Source organism: Apis cerana, linkage group LG3 (assembly GCF_029169275.1).
Source record: "Apis cerana isolate GH-2021 linkage group LG3, AcerK_1.0, whole genome shotgun sequence".
NCBI lineage: Eukaryota > Metazoa > Arthropoda > Insecta > Hymenoptera > Apidae > Apis > Apis cerana.
In genome coordinates, this window is record NC_083854.1 from 11,175,697 (window position 1) to 11,192,785 (window position 17,089).

The 17,089-nt window shown below is 41.6% G+C and overlaps 1 protein-coding gene across 14 annotated transcripts in view; it reads left to right on the forward strand.

Annotated features, from left to right (window-relative positions):
* The window catches only part of LOC107998119 (ras GTPase-activating protein raskol), a 302,632-nt gene that overhangs the window by 108,484 nt on the left and 177,059 nt on the right, over positions 1 to 17,089 (forward strand). For all 14 annotated transcript variants that reach the window (XM_062072909.1, XM_062072914.1, XM_062072910.1 and 11 more), the window contains one exon: positions 6,763 to 6,875. In XM_062072909.1, the coding sequence (XP_061928893.1) occupies positions 6,763 to 6,875 (113 nt within the window). The remainder of the gene's footprint in view (positions 1 to 6,762; positions 6,876 to 17,089) is intronic.

A 17,089-nucleotide genomic window follows, 5' to 3' on the forward strand; every position in this document is an offset into this window, starting at 1 on the left:
GTCTCCATACTTGCGCCACATGCAACACACCCTTTCGCTCTCCCCAAGCGAAAGGGTTAATGACTCGCCTCCGTCCAATTATCCAAGCATCCCTGGGCGCGGATCGGCGGTCGAAAAATCGCGGAACAAACATTGGATCGGCGGTGGTTATCGGGGTCTTATCGACCGGTTGCCCCCATTTATTAATTAACGAGAGGGAGAGGGAGGGTTGCGTCGAGAGCACGACGTGGGAAAAGGTGGTGAAAGAAAACCTCTCGCGGGCCGAGAGATTGAAAGAAACGAGATAAGATCGCCGGTAATGAACTAGCCGTGTGTCCTACCTACCTAACCGTGCTTCTAACGAGCGATCTCGGCCTGTTGGGAAGGGAAAACGCTCTCTCCGCGCGTTGCTTCACGCGTTTTCGACACGGGCTCGGCGAGCATTGGGCCTCGAGAAACCGAGAACCGTGAAGAGAATCTGTCCGCTGCTTTTCATCATCTTCCGTGTGTCTCTATTCGCTCCTTCGTTCTGACAGAGATCTGACGCAGTTTTCACTTTAATCACGGATTAAACGTGGGAAAAATGGAACTCGAAACTCGAGACACTCCGTGTTTGGGGAACGGGATAAGAGATGATCGGTGGCGACGCCACGCGTTCGGTCGCTGAATTTATTCCGCGGTTAATGCGAATTATATTGAAATGGAGGAAACGTTATCCTCGAGCTAATATTTTCTCACTTTCCGCGGCGGAACGAAATAAGGGGTTTCCCGATATATGATATATCTTATAATCCCCCCTGAAATAGCCGGTTTTCCATATAAGAAAGGCACGAATATATCGGGTTTAGGATAGGGAGGGAGGAAGCGAAGTTGGAATTTATTGCGACCGATCTAAAAGTCCCGTAGGAATATCGCGTTCTCGTCCGGCGATAAAAATGCAGTGAAATAGTCGTGGAAAACGAACCATTTTCACGACCAAGCCGATCATAATCCTAATACGAATTTCGAAAAACGGCACACATTCTCTTCCGTTTACTTTTTAAATAACGATTCGTCGCGTTTATTATTAAATGGATAAAATCAACACGTTATATAACAATAATCAACCACGAACGAATATTTCTAAGTTCTCTGACAAGTAAAAAATCCAATTTGGAAAGCAATTTCTATCCAAGAATAGTATTTGTCGAGCTTCCTATATCTTTCGCATCGAACTAATCGATTTCGCCGAGGCGTGTTCGAAGATGTCTCTGAGCATTCGTTCCATTCGTGATATCACGCTTCGATTCGAGGCAACAAGTTTCGTATGGGAAGAAAGAAGGGACTTGGATCCAGACGCCGTTACCGTTTACCGATACACACCGCTGTGTAATATTTCCCGTGTAGAACCGCATCGGAAATATCTTCTCCAGGGTGCCCACATTACACAATATTTTACATGGTTACACGATACGTGTATCGTAGGAGCAACACCTGCATCAGCTGCGCTGCCAGAGGCTCTCGAATCGTGATTGGTGGATCGGAAAATTTCGCGATGAAATGGACGATTTTGGTCGAATCATCGAAGCGAGGTCGAGCGACGAGAATTTTCGTTGGAACGTTTCACGTTTCTTGTCATCTTAACATTTATTTATCCTTTCCCTTTCGAGAGATATTCCTTTTAATTCTTCTCTCTCGAGAAAGAGTTTCTTTGCGAGGAGCTGCGAGAAACTTGCGTCGGCAAACTTTTCGACGATACTATCCCCCCAGCTAAGTTTCGAATTTCTTCCCGCCAAAACCAAGCACAGACGGATCGTCTCGCGTTTAATTACGTGGAAGCTGTGCCACACCTGCCATGTCAGTTACAACCGTTAATTGTCAAGAGAAATCGAAAAAAAAATTTCCATCGATTCCTCTATTTTTACAAAAAAAGAAAGATTCGTCTCGATTTCGGAACGAGCATGGACTCGAAGTATGGAAGAGGTCGGCTGGCGGTCGGCCAGGGATCGAGAAAAGCCTTTCGTCTTGTGGTGCACGCGTTGCCTCGACATATATGCATATGGATGCTTGGATGAATGGACGATCTTCGGATGAGGATGCCCCCCGTTGGGAATCCATACGGTGATGGTCGCCTTCGAGGGGCCTCTGTTCTTGGAAGAAAGGATAGAGCGTATCGATATTTGAAAAATACTCGTTCAAAGAGAGGAAAAAGGAACCGAAAGGTGGATGGAAGGGAAATTTCGACGAGCCACGCGGATACGTGAATATTTTAATAACCTCGAGTCGAGGGTTGCTAGTGGAGAGCGAGAGGAGCAGCCAGACGTATACGATAAAAATGACTGGTGGTTCGCCGCCCTGTGTACAATCCTTTTGTCGCAAAGGGGAATAATAAGAGCGAAAGAATATTTTTCCTCGTCCGAGGAAATCGTCTTTTCCAACGAGTCTCTCTCTCTTTCTTTCCCTCTTTCTTCTTCCATCGATATATTATTCCTAGATATTATTTGCCGCAGAATTTCCCCACGTACGAATGAAAATAATCCATTCTCGCAAAATCTCCTCTCTCCCCACCTTTCTGGAAACTACGCGACACGAGAGCAATGGATACAATGTCAAATACGTCTTTTCACGACGGTCGTTGGTTCGTTCCTCCGAGTCGAGGGGAGGCAGATTGTGGCGAAGAAAATCGGGATGTAAATGGAGGGAACGACGACGGTTTCCAAGTGACCCGAAGAGAAACGTTGCATTCGAGATGCCTGCTTCCCAACCATCCCGGGCGAATGGGATCGCGCGAGTGTACAAACCGGGAACGAGACGCGAGAAGAAGGTATTCACCGGGAAAATGGAAACGTCGCTTTAAAATAGCGGGTCGGGAAACAGAGAGTCGAGAGGAAGGCGAGGCTCCACGGCGATAAAGAAAGAGAGGGTAGATGCGCGTTCTTGCTACTCGGATCCCTAAAAAACCACTGATATCGGGCAGGGGAAAAACGAGACTTCGAAACGAGTCTGAAGGGAATCGATGAATCAGAATTAGTTTTTAAGTTTTTTCGCGTTCTCTCTCTCCTACTTTTGCTGGCTGGTGTGCTGATTTTCCTCTCGTCACGCTCCCATGATGGAAAAGATTTCACGGTGCAAAATTGATTCCTTCAAATGGATCTTCCCGCGTGGAGGGATTTGCGAGGAAATTTGGAAGTTTCGTGACGCCATTCGAAACAGTTCCAAGACACTGCTTACTCTTTGGATTCCAGCTTAGGAGATCGAAACCGCGAGAAGAATCGGCAGAAAGATCGGGAGTATCTGCCCGATTTACGTGACAAAATCTTGAATTTGGGAAAGAATTTATTCGCACAGCCGATAGAATAAATCAACTAAACTTGGCACATCTTCCATATTATAAGCTGTTTTTATTCCAAAAATGAACGAATTTAGAATATTATTCCTACAACCGATGTCGAGATATCAGGTTAGCTTTTTCGGAGAAGATTCTATCTGTATGAGAATCTCTAAAATGAATCCCAACCAAGATACGAACTCCGTCTATCTCCCTAATTTTTCAACGGGGGATTCCTCGACCTCGTTAACCTCCCCTCCTCTGACGAAGTCTCCGCTTATTCATTGCGGGATGAACAGGCGAATCGAAACGAGTTAAACTCTCGTCTCCTCGTCTTTTCTCCCCCTCCCCACACCCTTTGTTCGAGAATCAAGCGGCAGAAAGATTTGCACGTACGCGTAAATAGAGAACGAGCCGTCGCCGTCGTCTCGAAATTCAACGACTCTCTCGCAACAGGCCTCCTCTCTCTGCGGACGCACGTGCGGCTGCGGTTCTGTAATCTGCTGCATCGTTCCAAGGAAGGAAGGAAGAAAACGGCGCCGTTCCACCGCGTCTGGAAACGTCGAATCGATATTTGTTCAGCCCTCGCCCCAAAAGACGAGAGCGCGCCTCTCAGCCCACTTTGCGTTACGCTTCTTCGCGACCGGATTAGCATCGAGGGCGCGATGCTTGTTTTCGCCAGAGACGTGGCGCTGCTTCTTTTCCAGATTACCATCAACTCGCGCGCACGTGTCTCGATTCCTCCCTTTTTCTTTTTGTTTTTTTTTTTTTTTTTACCTTGTTAATCTTCATTGCTCGTTCGATCTCGAGAATTTCAATCCTGCTTCTCCAACTTTATTTCTGGCGCGAGTAATACTTTTGCGTTCGAATTTTGTTTTTGGTCGAGTAAATTAATTGTTCGTTCGATCTTGAGAATTTCAATCCTGTTTCTCGAAGTTGATTTTTGGCGCGAGTAATTCTTTTGCGTTCGAATTTTTTTTGTTAATCTTCGGCTGAGCATTCTCCAATTTTATTTTTGGCGCGAGTAACACTTTTGCGTTCGAATTTTGTTTTTGGTCGAGTAAATTGATAGCTCGTTCGATCTCGAGAAATTCAAACCTGTTTCTCGAAGTTGATTTTTGGCGCGAGTAACACTTTTGCGTTCGAATTTTTTTTTTTTTTTGTTTGTGAAAGTTAATTTTTCCGCAAGTAACATTTGTTTGTACTGCTGGAAAGATTGGTCTCTAATGCGAAAGGAAACGTCCATTTTCAGGTGCATATTTGTTTCTAGTATTTATCACATATAATAATTTGTGACAGAGAGAGAGAGAGAGAGAGAGAGAGACAATAAAACGATGCATTAACGATAAATTCAATTTATAAATGTATGTTACAGAATTTAAAGTTCACTGGAATTTTATTTGTTTTATTATCGAACGTTGCTAGCAGCACCACTATTTCATAGTTGCTATTTGTTTTCGATACGTACACTTGAAATGTTTTCTAAACAGATACGCCTGATTGCGTGTAATTAAATATATTCATTCGGCTAAATCCGTACATTTTATTTATTATGTTTTCACTGCCCTGTCAACAATATAATTTTGCGTGATTCAAAATTTGGTCGAGATAAACATCTCGATTTTCAGTCTCAAATGATTATCTTAATAACAACTTTATAAATAAAAATAACTTTTACGATTTTTCAATATTCGAATTGTACCTTTTTCGCTCTTCACCAGTGAATCGGCACGAATTTTTGAATTTTTGAAATTGATTTCGAAAGAATGCGGAATTTTTAGAGAAACCCTTTGTTCCAAAGAGTTTTTTCTTCTAATATATATCGCGAATCGTTTCCACTGTTATTCCATACAGAAAGTAGGTAAGCGATGGACGTCTCAATCCCCCTCTCATTATCGATCGTGAGAATGGAGTATCGCAGCTGTTGTTTCTCCCATTAATCTGGCGGATTAACAGGTTTATCGACAAAATGATCTGTTCCGTGTAATAAGCGTAGGCGTAGTGGAAGACGGTCAGGATTCGGGCGGATAATGGATTAGTCGGATGATTTATCGAAGGTTTATTACCGACCGAGTCGCGAAGGCGGCGGTTTAAACTTAAAACTCTGCTCTGGAAATAATCCAGTTGGGCTGGCGTTGGATAACTCGCCGTAAAACTTTTATTACGTAAACGAGCCCACGCTCCACTTTATAAATCTCTCTCTCTCTCTCCTTTGTAATTTATAAGTAGATAAGTGAATAAGTAATTGAGGGATACATAGAATTATAAGTATCTCCAATTTTTCTCCCTAATTTCCTTTCTCATTTCGCGTGAACGGAGAATTGTCGACGTTTCGAGATTAATTTCCACGGGTCTGTCGCAGCTCGATCGGCCAACTTGGGTGATCCCCGCACGTATTCGGGCCCTCTAGCCGCGTAACGCAATCCGGACACGTTTCGAGTAATTATGGGGACATAATAATTCGCGTGACAGGTGCACGCCACGTGCACGAAACTACAATCGATTAGACATCCTGCGTTTTCCTGTTGCCGCGTGAATTTCGACGAGAAGACCGATCGCAGACACGAGGACCGCGCTATATCAATTTGCGATCTTTCCACGATATCCTCTTGCGCTTCAAGCTTTAAAACAATAAATTTATTTTATTCTAATTTTCTATTTTATGTATCTTTACGTGTAAAGAAAGAAAATTTATCGAATATTAAAATCTGTATCGTTGTTCATTAATGAGTAAAAAATAATTTAGAAAAATCTAATAGTTTATTTATACTCGAAGATACTTGAGGTCCTGCAGATTTTTGCGATGTCTTCGCTTGAAATCATTGAAATCACCATTGCTTTCTCTATCGTTAATTTCTTTTCCCAAAATCAAACTCATCTTCCCTCCAACTGTAATTACATTACCATGCTTACAAAACTTTTATACTCAAAACTAGATATCGTGTTCACAATTATTCTACGCTTCGTAAGATTATACAAGAGTAAACAGTTGTAGAAACCTATTTACGAACCGATATTGCAAAAAATCAAACGCAAATAAATATCGTCGCCATTTGAAACCTGAGAGTCACCGTTGGAGGGCGAAGGATTGAAAAGTTACTCGGAGCGAGATGACAGATAAGATAGTTCGAAATATTCTGCACAAGTTATTCCATGGTCGATAATATTTCCCTCTTTCGTGCCCGCGAAATTTCATCGGAATATTTCCATAATTCCGTGAATAAAATTTCCTTGTATTCGCGGCAAACTTTCTCGCTGCGACAAAGATTTTCATCCTGCAAAAAGAATCCAGTTAGATGATACTTCTTCACGAGTTGCGGCGAGAATTATCGATCGTGTTATCGATGGTCGGGCAGTCGTTTCCTGTTGCGTCCTTTCACGCTATAATAATCGACGGGGCTTCCGTTATTCTTATATTCCACAATGGGCGAGCTTTATTCACCTTTTTTCTTATTTTCTATTTTCTTCCTTTCCAGAGGCCGAGTGCTGCGTCGGCGAGGCAACGGGCGAGGCGTGCTGGGAGCCTTGTTACTGCGTCCTCCTCCAGGATGAGCAGACCCTCACGGCTTACAGGAGCGAGGACATGGCGGTGAGTACACTGTCCTCCTCTCCGCTTGATCGTGAAAACCCTCCCCAATTCGATCGGATCAGCCGATAGGCTTCCTTCCTTCCCTCCTTTGTTACGCGAATTTTTTGGAAATTTTTGCCGATTACAATTTTTTTTTTTTTGTGAAGATAGAAAATTTAATGAAAACGAATTATTCTCGAGCTTGCTTCTCATATCGATATATGTTTTAATCCAAGTATCCACCTCCTTCCCTCAAAATTTCACCTTATCGTAGGATCCACATTGCATTTTAATCCTTTTCTTTACATAACTTGTAACAATTATCATATAAATGAAACTCTAACTCGTAGTTTTAACAATGGAAGAACAAAGAAGGCGAGATACACCTGTCCGATCCATGATAAAAGAAAGTGTAGAAAAATCGTACGGATTCGTAGCGCGGCTGTTAATTGACTCGAAAGCGAATTATCAGAATGAGGGGCGGAGGGTACCAGTAGTACTAGCAGTAGTAGTAGTAGCTGGTCGTAATCGGAAAGTTGTACACTGGGGAAGGCAAACAAACGGCGGTCAGGCCGTTTCCAAGTTGGTCTCTCGATATCGACTCTCGACTCGCTCGGCTTGCCGTTTTATCGCGTTCACGCGTCGCGTAAAGGAGGGAGGGGCTGTTGCGTCGTTGTGTTTGATCGCACGCTCGGAATGGCAAAGGGGTGGCCAGCCTCTAATTCGATTAGAAAGTTTATATCTCCCCCTCGCGTTTGCCCAGTCCCTTTGAAGACTTTCTACTTCTGTTGTGTGCTCGAAATTGCATTAAATCCAACTTGTTCGCCTATTTTGCTAAGAGGGAGTTGTTAAAAGAGAGGGGTCTTTGTTTCTTTCGAATTCCTCTTGCGGCGGAAGGAACGATAATTCGTTTTTATCTCTCGGAGATTTTTCTATGAAAGGAGGGAGAAGAAGGTGATGGAAAGATTATTATATTCTCGAGCGCGCTAGTGGACTTTCGCGTCGACGTCCTCCGCTTCCGCTCACGCGATCGAGAGGACGTCCTCTCGCGTTAACCGTTCGTGTTATCGCGAAGATTTATATTGCAGGGGAGGATCTGGAAGGAGAGAAGCCTAATCGAAGTTCTTCCGTGAACTTTTCAGCCGCGAACCGCTCTCAGACACGCGAGAGCTTTCTGTGGAAGCTTAAGCTAATAACTTTCCGCCAGAGTTGCTTCCTACTGTCGTCTCTTTCTTTTTCTTTCCCTTTTTTTTACTGCAGTTTCACGAAGAAGTTTCTTCTTCCTGCATTTGATCGCTCGAAACAGCGCCGTGAAAGGCGGACGACGATTTTTCCCTTTCCTCGAGTTTTATCTTTGGATTATTATTGCATAGTTATATAAATATTCGAGTCAATCGTGCGCTGAGATAGTTTATCTAGGCAAAAATTGCGGAGAATTCTTTCGGTATCGGATTTTCTCTTCCCGCTGAAAAAGAAATTTCGAAATATATATCGGGAGGTAACTTTTATCTCTCGTGTTGGCCTCTCGACTCGACAATTCCATTCCACGAATAACCGTCTCGTTGACACATTTTACTCCTAGTTTTATTAGGGCCCAGTTGGCTATTTTGCTCGCTGGATCGCGCATAGTTGTCCGTGAAACGAACGAAGGGCGAGGGGCGAGGTCTTTCTTGTTCCGGATCCATTTTGGTCGACTCGGTTCCTCCCCTCCGAGCGTAGCCGACGCCGACCGTCGACCTCTTTTTCTACCGTCTCCGAGGCTGAGAATTCTACTTGTTACATTGCTTTAAACCGCGTCCCCTCCCCGAGATTAGCTAATTTTAAAAGTCCAACGGCGAATCTACTTCTTCGAGGCAATTATCCCGCTCCGTGCCTCGAGTCATCCCCGTCAGTTTCGCGCCTTCTAGTCTTCTTCTTCGTCAACGGAATCGTGCGTACGTAGTGGCTGTATAGGAGAATTAATTTGGACATTTGATGGGGCGAGAAATTTGTGCGGCGTGCGAGATCGATACGTTGGGGAAGATTTAAGGTGAGAATGAACTTGAGAGCGTATTTTTCGCAAACGAGAAAGCGAGGATAAGAGTAATTCTTATCGAAAGATTATCCTGGAAAAAGAACAAAATTTTCTAAAGCTTGCTTTCCTTTTGTATTCTTTCGTGGGATATAAATATAATATAAATATTTTTTTAAAAATTAGAATATGGTATTTAGAACATTTCGAGGAAACGATAGTAAAATTAATTATACATTTTACCACTTTTCGAATTTACCAATTCTTTCATAGAAGAAATATCTTTTTAAAAGAATCGCATTCTGGTATTTAGAACATTTCGAGGAAACGATAGTAAAATTAATTATACATTTTACCACTTTTCGAATTTACCAATTCTTTCATAGAAGAAATATCTTTTTAAAAGAATCGCATTCTGGTATTTAGAACATTTCGAGGAAACGATAGTAAAATTAATTATACATTTTATCACTTTGCCCTCATAATATTTTAGTAAGATTTTTCGAATTTACCAATTCTTTAATAGAAGAATTTTTTAAAAGATATAATATTTTTTAAAAGAATCGCATTCTAGTATTTCGAGGAAACGATAGTAAAATTAATTTTGTGATTGAGCGAGATGAAGATCGCGCGAAATCGTACGTTGACGAAAGTCCAATTGAGAATAATTTTTATTGAAAAAAGAACCCTTTCAAAACCCACTTTACCACTTTGCTTTTGTCCTCATAATATTTTGGTAAGATTTTTCGAATTTACCAATTCTTTGATAGAAGAAATATTTTTTTAAAAGTCAGAATCGTATTCTGGTATTAGAATATATTAGAAAATTTCGAGGAAACGATAGTAAAATTAATTTTGTGACGGAGCGAGATGAAGATCGCGTTGAAAATCCAGTTGAGAATAATTTTTATCGAAAAAATAATATTTTGGTAAGATTTTTCGAATTTACCAATTCATTCGCAAAAGAAATATTTTTTAAAAAATCGCATTTTCCTATTTAGAAAATTCCAGAGGAAGCGATAGTAAAATTAATTTTGTGACGGAGCGTAATATCTTCCAAATTTATTCCTCGGGAGGAAATATATTTAAAGATATTCTTCACCGATAAAAATCACGGCCTGTTACTGTACACGTACATACGTGAAATTTCGAGGAAACGAGGAGAGTTCCACGCTCGAACTCGTTCCATCGATCCGCGCCCGTTTCCGTTCGCTGGAACGACTTCGCCTATTCCCGGATGTAAGTAGTAGCCATTACCACAGCGTTTCGAATCCTATCCAACGGGAAGCACCGCGAGAGCCACGACTCGTTCAATTTATTCGTACACCCTCCGCGAGCATAATGCATAATAATAACCTGGTGCCTGGTTCCGGAGGCTCGAGTGTTTCTTCTTCTTCTTCTTTTTTCTCCTTCTTTCTTCTCCTCGAAAGGAAAAAAGAAATTCGCCTCGTTACGCGGTATCAATGACGGGATGTCGATACGGAGACGGTTTAACGACGAATTTCCCTTCAATTTCTGGGACGAGGGGATGTTTCTTCGGCCGTCGATAATGGGAGAAGATGGTGGATAATTCGAGCCGATGGGAGGAAAAATATTAGATGCTTTTATTCCATCTTTTGGAATCTTTTCGCGTGCAATAATATGCAAATCGACCAGCTTTGAAAAGGTTTAAACCAAGTTAAAAATTTAGAATAAAGTTACTTGGAATGATTATTTATTTATATTCGTAGCTGTTCCTATAATTACAATTATTCGCGATTAAATCAAACGATAGGAAGAATTCATCGGAATCGATAGAAAGATAAGGAATTTAATGATTTTTGAAAAATAGAGGAAATTTCATAGCGCACGGAAGAATTACACGCTGCGTTATTTTATTTATTAATCTCCAAGTTTACAATGGAATGGAATATTTCCCACACGCGTGTATATACATATATTAGAAATATCGCTTCATATTCTTCTTTATGAAAGCTATGAAAGCCGATCTTGAAGATCCAGCACGGTGGAACGTGGAACGAATGCGACAGCTTACAGTTGTATTTGCTTTGTGGCTCGTTTTCAAGCAATCCTCTTGAACTAAGCAAATCCACGGCCAAGCCCAAGGAGTAACTCCGCGATACGCGCATCGGATTAGTTGATTTTAATCTCACAAAGCGGCCGACAATGGATTGCGGCATGGAGTTCGGTTTATTCGACGCCGTGGAAATACAGTGGCTCGTAACTCGAGGCAGGAATCACGTGGGTTGCAGAAATGTAATTCTGATCGCTTCTCCTGGCTTCGTTTCTGTTTCGTACCTTGTATCGCGTGTCTACGAGATGTTAATCGTATTTTAATCACGCGTTTAGGCGAGGATATTAAAAAAAAGAATCTTCATTATCACTTGCTTTATTAACTCGATTGGACAACGTATTACCACGTCCATTAGAATGTCTTTTAGAAATTCGACGCTTGATTAATAGCTCGATACAACCTCGGCTGAGTATGATTTCGTTTAGAATCATTTTTAATTTGACAAAAATTCCCGCGCCATTTCTCCGTTCTCGTTATTCCAACCTTTCGATTCGAAAAGCCTCCGACATATATATATATTTATTATACATCCCGTTCGATCTTCCCTTTCAAACTCCCTTTTCTCACCTTTCTCCCTTCTCCATCCCAATTTTTCCGCCGATTTTTCGAACGTCTCGCGTTTCCAGCGACCGAGCGTCTCGCAACCCCCGCACGGCTCGAGCCTTGTTATTACTAAATCAAGACCGGCGCGGGAACCCTCTCTTTCGCCTTGTCCCCGGCTCACGTCCTTTTCTCCTTCCGTGTAATCACATTCGAGGGGTCTAGGAACACGGGAGACCCTTCGTTACTCGACGCTCAACCAACCCGCCCTCAAGGAATAGGTTTAACGGTCTTTTTCCTTCTTTCTCTCTCTCTCTTCTTCGATTCGAAAAGCTTGCTCTCCTACGCTTGCCGCTAAAAGATCGGATAGAATTTAGTCGGCAAGTAGAGAAAGCCCGTGCACGATCAGCCGTGCAGCCGTTCAGGATCAGCCTCGATCGAAACTCGAGATTTTTGCGACGGTTCTCCTTGTTTTTAATCTTTACTTTTGTTGTTATTTTTTTTTTTTAAGAGGAAGTGAATTATCACGATTGTACATTTTGTACTTGTTATACTTTGGAATTTTTTTTTCGAAAAGAAATTTTTGTAACAGTTGTTGTATTATTTTCTTCCAGTTTCTTTTTTATTATTATTTCGAGCTTGAGTCTACGATTTAATAGTTGAACGCGTTACGAATTTTGTCGAATAATAATAATTGCAATGCCAAAAAGGTTAGGAATAAATGTTATTTAAGCATTTTAATAAGTAATCGAAATTTTCTACAACCAGTCTTTTCAACGGGTTAATGCCCAACTCTTCGAGTATGTACAACACATAGAAGTAACACGTACGAAACGAGAGATACGAATAACGCTACTGTTTAGATTAGCAATATTTAGCATATAATTTCCATTATTCTAAAATGTCCATTATTCTGGTCGTATACGAAGCGATAAAGGATGGAATAACTTCTTTGAAGCGTAATCTTGATGCCTTCTAATGAGACACGCTAATAAAGATAAGAGTTTGCTTCCGAACAAAACCCAACTTGTCTCCTAGCTAGCATATCCCCTCACACATCGCGATTAATTACTATTTAAAACCAACTCTTACCGATCTTACTGGCTATCCGATCAAAATCCACGAATAATTTTCTTCTCGTAAATTTTAATCGACCCGAAACGACCCATAGAAATTCGACATAGAGCTCTCTTTGTTACGAGTTTTAAGCGAGAATTGGGAATTATCTTCTCTCGAGTGGGATGAACAATTCCTTTGTCGCGTATTTATTAACTATAAATAATAATCGGTCGAAGAGTCGGGCGTGGAATACGGGAAAATCCTTCGATATTGGAGATGCGCTCTTGGTAATTCCCGGGGATTTTATTTTCATTATTGCGCGCCCCTCGTAAGTCGGATAAAGGATTTTCTTGCCTCGGCCCATTAGTATCACAATTTTCACAGTTCCCTATACGATTAGTCGAGCGAACGTCGAGAGATGTAGAGGAGACACCCTTGATCGAAAACTGTGGATAGATAATTCTGTATCGAATGTAAAATGAAATTGGACGAACGGTTGGGATATAATACTCTGTTGCGTTGTGGGAAAAGGGGTGAAATTTCAAAGGAGGATTCGTGAAAAAACACACCCTTTACACCATTATTCATAACTGCTGACTGCCCGTTCTCTAGATTTATAGGGGGAGAGGGCTTAGCTCGTTCCGTGTGTACGAGTGTTTAGCTCAGATAACGTTGGCTAACCGCCTCACTTTCGGCCAAGGGTCGAACGAATAAAAATATCAACCCTTTGAGTTTCCCAATCGACGATTTTATATGTACATTTCCTAAGAAAGAAACAAGTTCAACGCTACTCTTGTTAATCAGAGAGAGATCTAGCGTAACGGCGACTGAGAATCTGCGTAAATCTCTCTGTTCGATGAGATTGGACGAAATAGAAATTGGAAAGAAGGGAGGGGAGAAAAGGAATCGGATGGAGCGGAGGGGAGGAGCGTAGGTGTCCTTGAGCGCATCGGGGGAGCCATTATTAGCGGATGAAAGCGGCCAGCTTAAGGGCGCGCTCTCTTTTGGGAACAGGCTGCGCATAATTTATCCCCGCGCAGGGGTGGATCGGATCGCTGGCGCGCATCGAAGCGTCTGGACCCTTGGATGAGCGCGCCTCTCCCCGAATAAGTCGTAATAATCTACGGTCAAAAGTTTCCTGCCGCGAGTAATCCGCGTGGATTCCCGACCCCGACAAGTATCGAAGGCATTTCACTTCCTCCTCCTTTTCTCCTTCGCCCAATGTCCTTCCCCTCTTCGAACGTGTTTGCTCCTTGTTCCTTCCGCGGATTTCTTCCTCCTCCTCCTCTTTTTCTTCTGGGTTAACCCTTTGCCAATATAAAACTTTTATGTTTTAATGTGTCTTTGAAAGGAAAGGAAATTGGTTGAATTTGTTAATATCGTCAGTTTCTTTTTACGAGGAATTTATTCCATCACATTCAATTACCACATTCCAATGCTTACAAAACTATGAGAATAATATTGCGATGGATTAATAAGAAGAAGTCCGATCTAATTTGGGATGAGAAAGCTATTCGACAATATAAATTCGGATAAATAAATATCGTCGTTCGAATCGAATGGCTGAGAGTCATCGTTGGAGGTAATATTTAATAATTCGTAAGAAAAATATTAAACTCGTATTGTTATATTTGTATTTAATTAGATGTTGGCCTCGCCTATACAACGATAATTAAATATTATTGGAAAGAAATATTCGTTGCAAGATTATTGTTGATTAAATTCTACGTGTCTTTTTTATACAAAACTGATCAAGTTTACTCCAAAGATATAGAAATTCAAGAGAGAAACGAGTGGAATTTCTACGTATGTATTAAAGAAAGATGCCATAAATAATACCGAATTTTCCTTCATTTTTTTTTTTTAACTCCACCACGGTAGAACGAAATCAACTGGGCGCGCACGCGCGCGCGTGTGCCGCGATATTTCCCCCCTCCTTTCCTCCTCTGAATTCTTTGGACCCGAATGCGTTCATACTCGTCACGTACAAGACAAACGGCACGCGAGTAAAAAATGCAACCTTCTCCATTCGAATCGTTCCCCGAGGATGGGGATGAACGAATGGGGTCCCCGTATTAAATCGTATCCCCCTTCCGTTTTCTTTTCTCCCCTCCTCTCCTTTTCCTGTCTGCCTTTACGAGCCCGCCGTCTCCCTTTTCCCAGACGTGAATGGAATAGGGTAGGTGTGATTAAATCTACCTATCCCCTTCCTATCCCCTCCCTATCCATCTTCGTCCAAGCTTCTTTCGATTCGCCCAAACCAATCCCTCTCTCTCTCCACGTGCGCGAGGATGCGAGGACGAGAAGGTTGTAAGGTTTTGAGGAGGCATCGTTCTTTCGGCCAATTTAACAGTTTGCCTTACGATTTAAGCAGCGTGAGCAAGAATGAGCGTTCGAAGTTGCGCATAACGCACGATATGTAATTTTGATATGTATTTAAGTAATTTTATTTTGCTATCGCCAGGTGGTAAGATTTATTATCTTGAATGATAAATCAAGCGAAGTAATGTTTTTGTAAACGTGATATTTTAAATTATTAAAATATGTCGATAAAATTTAATAATATTCGATGGTGCATCGAAGAGTAATTTCGTTTTTTCGCGCGAGTTTATCGAAATTTCACTCTGAACCGTGTTCTTATACATTTTATTCGGGCATTTGTTTATAAGAAAAATTCGTTCGATTCTTGGGTGATAAACAAAGATGCGAGACGAGGAGGAAAATTTTTGGAATATTTTACTTTTTTATTACCGAAAAAGAATGCTGTCCAGGCAAGAAAAAAATTACGCCAAGTCTATGGAGAAGATGTATTAACGGTACGCCAGTGTCTGAAACTGGTTTTCAAATTTTCGTTCCGACAATTTCGACGTTAAAGATGTTCGCGCCAAGTTTGTCCAATTCGACTATTCGTAAAAAACAAAATTAACAATAAGTTAAAGGATTAACAGAGGAGTAATTCGTCATTCTCTGATTACGATTTTTCGAATCTTGTTTCTCAAACTTCGTTTCGAATCGATTAAGACTTTGAATCTTCGAGACACGTACATTTTTCTTTTCGAATAAAAAAGCTTTGCCATTAAAACCGGCCTAAAAGGCATACCCAAAATCGTGCAGTGCAATCGTACGATTCGCACCCCTCATCGAAATTCCTCTTAAAATTCCGCTGAACGAGCTCGTCCCCGCCAACCAACTTCTTCCTCTCCACGAACCGCATAATTCCTCGAGAGATCCATCCCCCTCTATCGCTGAGTCTCGAGCTCCTAGGCTATTTAGATTCGTCTATCTTAGCCAAGGGGAGGGAAAGTGGCCAGCCTGTTCATCCCCTTATCCCCTGTCCAGTCAGTCGATATATATATCCCCGTTTTAAGAAGACAAGCTCACTGAGGAGGTTTCGCACCACCCTCTTTGACCCTCGTCCTCCTCCAAGGATAAGATCTATCCTTTTCTCGGATCGTGATGGAGAAAGAAATCCTAGTGGAAATTCGAAGGATAGGGATAAATGGCTTAAAAAGGCCTTTCGACCCGCTCGAGGAATCATTGGAAGGGGAAAAGGTACTTCTTGGATCCGAGAATTTTTATTTTTGACAAAAGTTTTTGGGATAAACTCGCCTCTCCAATTTTCCCTCGAATCATTTCTCGAATCGAACTTGTTTCAATGTAATGCTGGAAGAACGAGTTTCTAAAGTTTTCTCATTTTTGCATTCTTTGGAAATAATTAGTTCGGTGTATTGATATCGATCGATGATGTTTCTGTGCTAATTCACGATGTTGAATTAGTTTTGAATTTTATAATTTTCTTTGTATTTGTATTTTTTACAGAGTCAGAAAAGATTCTTTCATGAGAGAGAGAGAGAAGGGAGTTACGATACTGTATAAATCAAGGCTGATCGGAGATTCCATATTCTGGATTAATAACCTAAGAAGCCGTGGATAATCCTCGAAGGGGAGCCCCTTCAATTTTAAACTCCTATCTTCCCAGCCCAATCCCGCCTGCCAGAAGCTAGGGTAGTTGATACTTTGGGAGGAAAATTTGCGAACGGTATTAGAACGGATTAGCGATAGTGAATGGAAGATAAAAATCTTGAAAATCGATTTTTCGATGGATCAACGCGCATTATGTGATATATTTTAACGCTGGCACGATCGGATTTAATTACCCTCCAAACGTAAGTTTGCCCCTTTTGTTTGCCGAATCGTCTACGCGTTCCAGAGAATAATTCCAGACGGCGAAAGGAAATGCGGGGGAGTGTAATCCATTATTCATGAATTGGCCGTGATGCATGAATTTGTGTATAATTTCTCTTAGCTCTGTGTGTCGCGGGCGACGAATAGAGACGAAGGAAATCTCGAAGGAATCTTATTTAACCAGATGTTTAATCCCGTATGGAAACGCTCTCTCGTTTCGTATCGAGCTCTCTCTGCATATCGACACCCGACATTCCTTCGCGACATTTGCATTTCGATTTTTCCTTTTTTTCCTCTTGCTCGAGCTCGTTGATATTCCAAAAAGAGAAAAGAAAAAATATTTCAAAAAATAAATTCCACAAATGT